The 12458-nt window shown below is 34.1% G+C and overlaps 1 protein-coding gene across 13 annotated transcripts in view; it reads left to right on the forward strand.

Annotated features, from left to right (window-relative positions):
* The window catches only part of SOX5 (SRY-box transcription factor 5), a 1024531-nt gene that overhangs the window by 599277 nt on the left and 412796 nt on the right, over positions 1-12458 (forward strand). For 4 of the 13 annotated variants that reach the window (XM_054696377.1, XM_037514221.2, XM_054696378.1 and 1 more), the window contains exons 1-2: positions 7783-7996; positions 9279-9376. The exons of 8 other annotated variants lie outside the window; for them this stretch is intronic. In XM_054696377.1, coding sequence (XP_054552352.1) covers positions 7985-7996; positions 9279-9376 — 110 coding nt within the window. In that variant the 5' untranslated portion in view covers positions 7783-7984. Of the gene's footprint in view, positions 1-7782; positions 7997-9278; positions 9377-12458 lie in introns of those variants that run through there. One more of the 13 variants, XM_054696390.1, reaches the window with a different exon arrangement.

The following is a 12458-nucleotide window of genomic DNA, read 5'->3' on the forward strand; positions in this document are numbered from 1 at the left end:
GCTCTTTCTTTTGATATTTTTGTTCTTCAACTTGTCTCAGTCTTTTTATTTGTTACTGATGTTCTTGTCATTCTGAAATTTTGGATACTTCTATTGTTGATTAATCTTTTATTTCATGGCTTCTAAGTGTAGATCCATTGTTAGTAAGACTTATCGACTCAAAGATTTTTTGGAGTTTTCTCATGTACCCTCTGATAATTTCATGATTTTGTTCTTTACCTTTATCTAGTCAGAATATGCATTCTTGTTTGCATTGGTCATTAGGTAACCGTAGAACTTTTGTTGAATGCCACCTATATCATTTACTGAATAGATTGTATTAAATTTCCCCTATGTATGAGGGGATTTCCCTCTACTTGCCTATTTTTGTAGTTTTTCGATACATTCAATATCTATGCATTAGTCATTGAGATTCTATATTTTAATTTCTGGCAAGCTGAGCTCTTTATTTTTTAAAGTTTTTTTGATACTTGTCTTTTTCACATAATCTTTTGAATTATTTTCGAAAGTAGTGCTTTAAGCATCTTCTGATATGTTAATTTGAGCTCATTCAGTATGTACATTAATTTAGGAAGAAATGACATTTTTATGATGTTGACATTACCTATCCAGAAATATGGTATGTCTTTTCGTATTGTTTTTCAGGCATTGTTCAAATAGATATTGAATGTGATTGAGTTCATTCTTAGATATTTTGTCTTTTGTGTTGCTAATGCTAATGAGGTCCTTTTCCTCCATTATCTCTTAATAACTGGGTGTTATCATATATATGAAAGCTATTGATTTCTACATATTACTTTTGTTCTCCACTGTAATTCTGAATTCTCTTAGCACTTCAAGCATTTTCAATTGATTCTTTATATTTTACTCACCTCTACAAACTAATTGTAAATCCTTGAAGTTAAGAAATTGGTTGTCTTATTTTAAAATCAGTAATCACTTAAACTGCAGAGAATTTTGTTTCACTAAATAGCACTTTTATCACTTTACTTTATATTGGAGATAAATTGTGGACATAGCTTTCTTGTAGAGTGTAATAGGCACTAGGTTTGTGATTAGAAGACTTGAGTTCAAATGGTAGTTTTGCCTTTTACTAGTTGTGTAGTCAAGGTTAGTTAATTTGTCCCTGTACTTTACTTACCTTTTCTGTGATAAGGAATTAATGTCAATGAGAAGATACCTCATATTTATTTTGAAAATTTAATTTGTGTGAAAATTATAGAATGTCACTGTTTGATTCTAGATCACAATTCCTTGGGAAAAAAATTGATTATTGCACTCTTACTTTCTAACAGAGTGCTCTGACCAGAGAAGATGTTCATATGAAACATTTATGTATTAATTCTTTTTTTAACATGTCTAGTAAGATTTAGGATACATTCAGTACTATAACAGTGCTTATTAAGGTGACTTTTCCAATAACATTATGAATAATTGTCCTCTTATAAAGAGTGAATAAATCTAAAGTTCACTCTCCAAATTAGGAAGCACATACTTTACATTAAATGTGTTTTAATTTTTTACATGTTCTTATGAATGTTGGCAAATCATAAAAATGCATATAATCTTTTGGTCTATGCTTTGATTTGAAGCTAGATTTTACAGGAAGTTTTTCTGATTATAGACTCATGATTTGCTTAGAGCTAATTAGCATTTTGATGTTTTTAACATTAATATGTCATTTGATACCTAAAGCATTCAACTTCAGTAAAATGTAAAAATATTAATTTATCTTTTTTCCCACTTATGAAAGTATGCTATATAAACAATAAAACTTTAACACGTATAGATGGTTTACAATACAAATATAAATTGAGGATTTTTCACATATACACACACACGCACACATATTGAGTATTAGAGAGTATCCATTCTTTTGGTAATGTCTAGTTTCTTGCATTTTCATCCTGTGCATAGTATGACTGAATTAGTTTCTAAATTATGACAGTAATTCATTTTTGTTAACAATAACATGAGAAAGGAAGCTGCCTTATTTGCAGGAGTTCTTCTGAGTATCCACAAATTCATTTTTAAAACAAGGTTTCTTGAACAGAATTTGCCTGTCAGAATTTCTAACATTTCAACTTTTTAGTTTTTCTTTGAGTTTCTCATTAGATGTTTTGAAACTTTTCAGAGATGAAGAAACTTTTCATCCTGAAGATGAATCCTTGTGTTATCCTCTTTTATGTACAAGTTACTGCCATATTATACCTCTAAGGTATTCAGTATAGTCACAAACTGCTTTTAATTCTCTCATCAAATTAGGTAAGGCTAAAGTAATTGTAGTTATTAGAGAACATGAAAATGATGGCTTAAAATTCAAGCACAAAAAATTTCAGGAATAGTGGAATTTAGTACTAAAATTAGTTCTTTTGAAAATATCTTTATTTTGTGAAAATTGAGTTCTTCTGGTCATTTTTAACTTTAAATTTAGCCTAACTTTAAGTAATAAAGGTTTATTTTCCTCATAGTCTTACATTGATGTGTAAATGTAGAGGGTTAAAATAAATGACAAGAAGTACTCTTAAATCTTTTTTTTAAAGGTTTATAAAGGGGATACACTCATGGAAGATAAGAAATTTGATTATGCAAGTTACAAGTTGATTTATCAAAGAAGAGATTACATAGAGTCAGAATTTGGAAGTTGAGAAAGACCTTAAAATCATCTTTCCTAAGATATCAAAGATTTAGGCAAGTACAAGTCACTAGTAGGGAAAAATAGAGACACTTTTAGAGTCCAGACCTCCTATTTTATCCATAATTCGTTCTCTTGTGCTATTCTAGGTATAAGCAGAGTGATATAGTTCTAGGTAACATTTTCACTTACGATGAATAAGGTTTATTTTTCATTTACTTAGTATGCAATCAAAGGAAAATATAGAGAATAGGCACATGTGATCAACTTAAAATTGAAGCTAAGTATTCAAATGTTTTCACACTCTTTTCAGTTTTAGCTCTTATTTCTGCTCTGATTACATATAGCATCTATGGTGGGAAAACTTTTCTGAAAGATGTGTGCTAAAATAGCAGAAATTATATAATAAGAATCCATGTGGTAGCGATATTCTGTTGGTGCTTCTCACTTTGTGCTGCCTCTAGGTAGAATGTTAATGGATTATATTCTCTGAATTTTTCATCCTGAGAAAATACAATACAGGAAGTTTGGCGTAGAGCCCTTTTTAAAGATATGCTCTTCTCTTGTGTTTTATGAATTCTTTACTCAGTAGGAGTTTTCTGATATATATTATCAGATATATATATATATATATATATATATATATATCATAACTGATGACCCTGAGACTTATCATAAGGAGAGATGAGTGTGTAATGAGTAAAAAAATAAATTGCAAGTTTAGTTGGTCTTATCTTCCTTATAGATATACCTTTATCAGAAATGATATATGGGGACCAAAAATTTAGTCCTTTATATATTCCCTAGAATTCAAAAGATTAAAACATATTAAGAATGAAAATATTTAGAAGTTAGTATTTAAAGGAGAGCCAAATTTCATGAGTATTACTAATTCTGATGTCTGATGTCACTGTGTACATTTTTAATTGTTGTATGAAGAACCATATTTTATAATTAGTTATTTGTAAGGATAGGGCGGGTCATCATCATTCAACCTAACTTTGTCTAAAATTTTGACCTTCACTTGGAATTAAAACACATTTTTTAAATACTTTGTTATGTACTCAATAATTCATTTCTGTAGGCTATATTTGACATAAATTAGCATTTGGGCCTTGTTGGGCACTTGGTGGGCAAAGGAAAGATGGCATAACTTTGGGATTTCCTATCTCTGCCCTTAAAAGTTTTGGGATGACAGACATTAATAACATTCGCTTAAAGCTGTGAGTCCCTCATTTGTATTTGGAGTAAAACAAGTATATATCTCTTACAGTTTTTAAATATTAAATGAATATTAGGTTTTTTTTTTTTAAATATGCATTACATGACTGGTAACATGTCCTCCAAAAAAAAAAAAAAAGCTATCATTTTAAAACTTTTAAATTATTCTGAAGGAGATAAAATTAAGATATTAAATGGTAGTCAATCTTAGTTAGCCCAGAATGTGATCTAATAATAACCCAAATGTATTTTCTAACTAACCAACTAACAATACAGAAGTATAAGGGTAGAAAAACGGTGCACTTACGTGTTGTTATATGCCTGACATAAATGTAATAGGAGGAGCTGAATTTTAGTTCTTTAATGAGATGATAGACTACTGATTTTTCTTAGTTTTTTTTTTTTTTTGAGAGGTCCAGTTACAAGACTGTAGTGTAATCTAAGTCCCAATTTTAAGCTACATGTGATAGGTCAGTGGTGAGCTCACTAGGCATTTGGTGAATGTCTCACATTGTTTGGAAATTATATTTTTTTGAAAGAAGAGGGGATTATTTTTTAGTGTTTTGTGGTATGGTAAATAACAGTGCAGGGGGAAAGTAGGTGAAATTTTCTTAATGCCTCTTGTGTTAGGTTAAGTCAGAATAATGTTGGTTGTCTGACACTGATCTGCATTAAATTCACTAGTTACAAAAAGTTTTATTTCTTAAATATATCTTCCATTTAAAAAAAATATGTGAAAACTGTGGCTTCATGATGGGAACTTCTGTCAATTATTGAAAGTTTAACCCTCTCTTTGACTACATGTTTCAGTTTCCGCTTTTAAAAGTATTCTGCCCTGAAATACGGCAAATACTCCTTTTAAAATGAGGAGAAATATTAGAATTGCTTGCTTGAGATGATGCAAGAAAAAGGGTTAAAAAAAAAATGTGTCAGCTTGTGGAGCTCTTAAAAGTTCCTGATACACTCTGAGAATTTTTTTAGCAGTGTTCCCTAGCATATCTTATATTTCCGTAGTCTGTGTGAGTCTCCTTTGATTTTTGCAGTGAAAACAACAGGAGTTCAAGAGCACACTTTTTCAGGTTCATTCTCCTTTCCATAATACTGAAGCAGCAGTGTCAGAGAGATTCATGAAATGAAAATTTGTTTTGTGTCCTTTCCATTGTAGTTTGTTGTGCTCTGGTCTTCTCTGAGGAGATATTTATACTTATATATGTGAATTTGTAGATCATTTTTCTATTTCCCATCAATTTAATTATTGTTCACTTAAGTCCTCATCATTGTAATTTGTTCATTTGCTTATTTATTTCTGTTTTAACTTTTTGAACCATATTTATTTTAGATGGCTTGGGTATGAAACACTTAATTTGAAGTTTGATCACATACGTATTGCTTTTACCTTTAATTAGACTTCGCTACAAATTTTTCATGAATTATTCTTTTAAAGCTATAGTACTTAACATATCAGTAAACATTTAAAAGGTCTTATGGGTGTTCAGTATTGCTAAAGTGTCTCAGTCTACATATATTAAGAAATATTCGGGAGTTCTACTTATGATAGTATAGCAAAATTGCACTGGGTTGTTAGTTCTGATGTAGAAATGCTAGATGTGTAGCCTATTGAATATTTTAAGCTTTTCAGATAATTGAGAAAAAATATATAAATCTTATTAACATTATGTGCTTAGTCATGAACACATTATTTAAACAAGTTAACATTCAATATAAAATAAAAGACTTATAAATAATAGTCATTTAATATTAACCATTGGATTATTTATTGCATCAGTTTAACCATTTAAGGTACCAGGGGCAGGATTTGAGGAGAACATTTGGGAACTCTCTTTTGCTGATACTCAAAAATCTTGCAGAAATGCTACTGTGCAAGATAGAATTCAAGTGGAAGAAAACTTCTATGGGTTAAGGAAGTATATTTAAAAATATATGTAAACGTCAAACACATCACTTAGTGCCAATGAGATTATATAAAGTTTAATTTTATTAACAATTATTTAAAAACCTTTAGATCACTTGAAAAGTGAATACTATCTTGTGATTTTCATTAAGCTATAAATTTGGGAGAGTTATTTTGTATTATTGTGTGGGTGAAATAATATCTGCCTTCAAGTAACAATGGGTCACTAACCAGTTGTGTGACTTTAGATTCTTTTTATCCCAAGCATAAACACTGAGAAACTTAGGGATATATATATATATACGCACTTCTTTATATACTGCCTGTGATCCATGAGCTATATATACTGCCTGTGAAATATGTTCACATAGAGCTCCTTAAGAGCTCAGAGCCCATTAGTTCAAATTATCATTACTAGCATGATCACTATTATATTTGGCAGATTTTCTGCCTAGTTCCTAGTCTGTTTCAATTGATACAGCAGGGATGATTTTGCAAGAAATAATTTGTTTTTGAATGGTTGCAGGAATTTTTATAGAAATATGTTGAGATCTTAAACTAACTTCCCAAACTTTCAGCATTTTCCTGTATGTCCTTTGTGTTTATTTGGCATATGAATACTTTGACATACATATCTCAAGTATCAATAAAAGTGTAAAACAAAAAAGATTCTGACATGGGCAGCTTTCCTGTATTTTATTATCGGCCTCAAAACTCTTACTTTCTGTCTTACCTGCTCTAGTGATCTTCTGGATTCAAGTTTCAGGAAGCAAGCAGAGGTAGTAGCTGGAACAAGACAGCAGCTGGGACCATAAGGATCTCAGCATCCTGCCTTATGGCCATTATCTTTGTTTCTATCTTTATGCTGCCACTATGTCTCCTTCTTGTGCTCTCCCTGATCCTCTTCTCACTGCCTCCTCTTCTTCCTGACTCCAGCCCCCAGTGGCCCCTGTAACCTATGCTGCCTCCTTCTTCATTTTTCTCTATTGATACAAGATGAAAGAAGAGTCCCTAATTAGTAAATTTATTTTAAACTATTTTTTAAAGTGTATGTAGCAAGACATGTGCTATTCCTCAATTCCCATAATTTCTATTAACAATAGAAAAATAATTTTGTATAGACTTTATCAACTAGGGTGTTTTAGATTGTAGGTCCCTTGCAGGCTGAAAAATAGATATTTACAATAAATACAACAATTTTCTCTTTTTTTCTATGTAGAAATGGGTTGTTGCTGTTACAAAAAAATAATTTGAGACTAATAACAAGAAAGAATAGTGAGTAATATCCTTCCCCTTCCCCAACTGCTGAAAATGAAAATCATGTCAGCATCAAGTCATTTTTGCCACATCCCTTCTTAACAGCTTTTTAAGGGTGGGTCATGGTTCTGTGTTTTGTTAGTGTCTTAACTCCATAGTGACATGTTTAATCTTATTCCACATCGATTTTGTAGGTTTACTTTTTGAATACCCCATGTGTGAGAGATCTCATTATTAAGATTATCAACTTTGACAAAAATGTATAAGCTTTGAATGAAGAATAAATTTACTAGTATGAGAAGCTTAATAATTGATTTTGCTATTTGGAATATGCATTTGGTGTGTCATTGTATATGTCTAAAAAAGTAAACTTACTGTCTGCCTGTCGCCAGGAAAAAAAAAAAGTGGGACCTAATCAAACTGCTGTGGGGTCAACCCTTGTGGTTTTAAAGGCCCTTAATGTTGTCCAGCTGCAAAATAAAAGGACTTGGGAGGGGAAGTTGGAAGGAGTAGAGGGGGTGGGGGGAATGTGTGGAAAAGAACAGGGAGTCTGGCTTTTATTTTTTTTTTAAGTGAGTTCAGTGCCAGCCTGGACATTGGCTGTGCAGACTATTGAGCCATTGTCTGCTCCATTTCCAGAATAGCCCCCAGTTAATCACTTCGGCTTTGAAGGGAATTTCCTCGTGGAATTCTCCACAGAAAATCTAATCAACTGACCTGCCCTCTCAACAATGGAAGGCTTTTTTTTCTCTCTTTCCCTTATTGGGGCGGGCTCTGTAATGTAGCCTTTTGTGCAGAATGAACCCTCCCAGTAGGAGTGGAGAGCGTGTGTGAGTGACTGAGTGTGTGTGTGTATGTGTGTGTGTTATGTGTGAAGAATGCATACTATCTCATGTTGGTGAGTGTGTGCTTACTCCCTGACCAGATGCTGCGGTGCACGGGGCAGCCACCATCTCTGCATGCGTGTCTGTGTAAGTATCCGTGTGTGTGTGTCTGTGGGTGGGTGTGTGTTTCTGTCATTTCATGTCAAAGGTACATTACCTGATTACCTTCCTCGCCTGCCAGATTTTTATCTAGATAATTGGAACTGCTATGGAGGCTGTGCCATGCCAGGCAGCTTAGGATCTGTAAAGCCATAGTTTGTCCACCTTGTTATCTGTGGCTGCCTGGGCAGAGGAAATTAAAGAGCCCCACAGGCAGGGAGCGCTTCCTACCCCTGACCTCCCCAGTAATCCCAAACAGGACAGTGTGCTAGTGCAGTCTTGTTTTCAGTTTTGGGGTTGGTTTGGGTTTTTGTTCGCTCCGTGTGTGCTATTCTGGCATGTGGGTACCTATTCCCCTCCACGTCGCACGTCGTGTTTTATGGAGTTTGGAGCTGAGGAAACTTTGGTTGGGTTGCCAGGATGTTCGCACCACTTTGTGGAAAGCACAAGCTAACAGTGAGACCGACAGAGTGAGTGACAAGTTGTTTACAGGTTTCCTTGAAGGGGCCTCTGCTATATTTCAATCTGTCAAAGTTGCTTTTCTTCCCTCAGAACAATGCCTGATTGTTGTGTGTGAGAGTGTGTGTGTGTGTGTGTGTGTGTTTCCGTGTGCGCACCGGGAGAGCGGAGAAGGGGTGAGAAGCAATATCAATTCTTTGTGTAAAAATGCTATTACTAACATTTAATTTTTTCCCTTAATTAGATGACAAATGCAGTTTAATCGGGCTACTGTTAGTATACAGATCTCTCTTTTAAACAGCAGGAAATGCATTGAATAAAGTCATGTTGATGTAAGTGCGTGCGTGTGTGTGTGTGTGTGTGTGTGTGTGTTGTGTGTATGACTTTTATTATCTAGGAGAGAGAGTATGGGAGACGTGTTAAATGAGTTGACTTCTCACATTCGGTGATGTCTAGAAGACAGAATTAAAAGGAAAGGACAGGCAGCCGGAGGTTGTCTAGTGCCTTGCAGCCCGAGGAGCGTGCGGCTGGCTCCGCAAGGGGGGAGCGCCAGACCTGCTGCGGGAAGTGCGCTACCCCTTTAAGAGACTGGTCAAGGAGTCCTAGGAGAGGGAGGGGGGGAGAAGGGGAGAGGGGGAGGGGGGTGAGAGAGAGAGAGAGAGAGGGAGAGAGAGAGGGAGAGAGAGAGGGAGAGAGAGAGAAGGGGAGAGGAGAGGAGAGGAGAGGAAAGGAGAGGAGAGGAGAAGAGAGGAGAGGAGAGGAGAGGAGAGAGAAAATCAATTGGTTTAGAAGGTTTGGACTCACTTGACAGGTTCAGTTGGAGACGATCCTAGGTGGCCGCTGTGACAAAGGGAAATTGTGCTTTTCCAGCATGCTTACTGACCCTGATTTACCTCAGGAGTTTGAAAGGTGAGTAGTTTTTCCCCCTCTAATATATTGAAGTCCAACTCTCCCATTTTACAGTAGTCTCTGAATCAATTGGAAGATGCTCCCCCAAAACGTGTTTGCTGGAGAAGCTTGTAGCCAGTGCTTCTGCAGTCTTGTTAGCTGATTTTTGTTGTGGTTGTCCGGACCCAATTGAACTGATTTGCAAAGTCTCCGAGATTTCTGCTAATGTTTTTAGGTTGTGTCCTACACAGGAAATTCAATGAGCATTAAGCATCTCTCTCCCCCACTCACTGCTTCCCTCTTTCTCATTCACACTCTTACTTTCTCCCTTCATTGATTTTTTCTCTCCCTTTCTACATCTTTTTAAATGCTTTTGTGCAGAGTTACCTTTTTTCAATATCTCTGTCTTGAGATTTTCTGGGGGTGACAAAATGTTAGTGGTGGTTACAACGGAGACTTTAAGTTCCTATTTGATCCTCCTGTAAAACTTTGGAGGCTGCTCAGCAAAACACATGACCTTTTGTTGATATAAGACAGCAGATTTTTATTTTAAAGAAAATATAACATCACAGTGATCTATTAGATTACTCTTAAGATGTCAGAAAGAGGGGAAGGGGACGATCCATTCCTAAGTTTTAGTGGCCACTTTTTGCGCTAGCTGTTTTAAACTGAAATGTGGCTTACTATTATTTTCCCTTTTCTTATGACAGGAGTAATTGTATTTGTAATTAAGCAGTGCCTATTTAAAGAAATATGTGCATTATCTTTCCATTTGATGTTGTTGGAAGTAAAAGCAGGGCTTTGAAAGATTCTAGCCCTCTTGGTGTTCCTATGAGTACACATTGCAATTTTAAAATTTGAGTTCTTATCCCAGCATAAGTTCATTTCTGGAACTATAAATAGAATTATGTTTGCCATTAAAAAGAATTCAAACTTTGTATTCTGTATGGTGAATTAAAAAAAAAAGCTATAAAAAGCCAGGATGCATGATACTCAGGCTTTTTTTTTCATTTTCATGAAAGCTACCTTCTGTATAAACATTTGTTGTATCTGACTATGCAATGCAAGCTAGGTGCTAGACCAGCTGGTTAAAAATATGCTAAGTCAAGCTGTTCATCGCTCAAACGACTGAATTTGATATGAAAAGACGAAAAAAGAAAGGACAAAGATTAAAACATTCTAGAAGTGAAGCAGTGGAGGAGAAGAGGTTATTAAGTATAAAATAATGCTTGGATGTGGCCATAGAATAGGGAAGCCAATACAGGTCAGGGAAGAAAGTAAAATAGCCAACATAGGTACTTTAATACTGTCCTCTTTCTCTCATGTTCCCTCTTTCTCTCTGCAGCTCTCCCTCTCTCTGATTTAAGATACATCCTCACTAGATATTCATTGAATGGTTGAGCTTTGTCAACAGTTTTGAATTAATTTCTTCAAAGTTCTATGTATTAACTCTTTAAATAGTTAGCTTTTGTTTGCAAATATAGCCATTTCACATGTAGATTCTGATATTATTTACATTGGAACATAATATTGCCTAAAGTAGCAGTTTGTTGATTCAATGCAATAAGTTTTCCAGCATGTGCAGAGTAGCACTTAAATGACAATATTCTTCAACTCTATACTTCTTGGAAATAAAACCCTGAGTCTGATTTGTAAGCCTGTTAACAGACTGTTCTTATAAAAAGGTAGTTACATATTAACAGGCTGTAGCCTATTTCTCTATATAGGCAAGCTTCCTTGCTGTGACCTTTATTTGTATTTTTTCAATTATCTCTTTTTAAACTAAACTTTTCCCTTTCCTATTCTGATGTTCAAATCTCCTAACATGTTTTTTTCCTCCTGGTGAGCATTTCGGGTTTTTTTTTTGATCACCTAGAGGCATGCTTTTCTAACTGGCTAGTTAAATAAACAAGTGATAATCAAAAGAGTTGTTAGTAGACAGCATATTTGGAAATATTAATAGCTAAAATAATTTTGAAAAATACCATACAGTATAAAATTTCTTAATAAATTCCCCTGTGGTTGTAATTGGTAATACATACAAAAATCTCAGCAAATCATTACTATTTGTTTACATTGAATTTGTACGGGTGAGTGTATCTACAATCACCCACATAGAGTATATCACATAGACTCAATATTGAATATTTGTATTCTGCAAAGGAGGTATATATATATATATATATATATATGTATATATGCTGTAACTACACTTTCACATGTAGTAAGCTTTTTCCTCCCATTTTCAACTATTTGCAACTTTCATCGGATATGTGGGTCAGTTCTATCTCATGTTATTTTTTTCTTCTGTTTGTTCACCTGCTGTAGATGAGTTATTTATTCAGACTTTGTCAGATATCTGAAAAGAAGGTTTCTAAATTTCTTTATGAAATTGGGAACTTTGCTCTAGAGAATATAATTAAGTTGTTTGGGATTCATGTATTGTGAAAGTTTTATGTGATTTTTTTCCTAATTTCTCTGGTAGGGTCTTACCCATTCTCTATAACCCAGTCCAACCTGTAGATTATTTGGAACCTTAAGTAATATTCAAACTTCAATCTCAGGATCAAAATTTGGATTTAGATTTCAGTATGTATACGTTACCCGTCCTAGACACAAGAATGGTCAATACTGTCAGACTAATAAGCACTTGATAAATAATTGAGAAGTAGTAACAATTTCATTGTCTGCTAAAATGTTCAGGGTATAGAGCAAATTAAACAGTGATTCTGAAATGTAAAGAAGTTGGAATATTTTATTTTCATGCAACCTTGTCATAACTGATTATGATGAATGGAAAACACAACTTTTTAGGTGGGCGATGAATAGGCAAAGTATGTTCTCAGGAATATTTATAAGCAAAATCTTTTACATCTTACTATTCAGAGGTAGCACAACTAGTAGCATGGTCTCAATGTTAGTAATAGCATCATTAGAATGAACACATGCACTGTCAAAATTTTCTAAAAGAAGACAGTGAGTTTATATATATTTACCTGGAAATACATAAAAAATTGTGATGTAAGGTTTTTTTTTCCTTTGAGAATACCATTTCTTCATATTCCTAGAATTAAAAGCATTAAAATATTTATCTTCAATTTTA

The sequence above is a fragment of the Talpa occidentalis genome, unplaced genomic scaffold, assembly GCF_014898055.3.
Source record: "Talpa occidentalis isolate TD23 unplaced genomic scaffold, MPIMG_talOcc4v2.1 talOcc4.16, whole genome shotgun sequence".
Classification (NCBI taxonomy): Eukaryota; Metazoa; Chordata; class Mammalia; order Eulipotyphla; family Talpidae; genus Talpa; species Talpa occidentalis.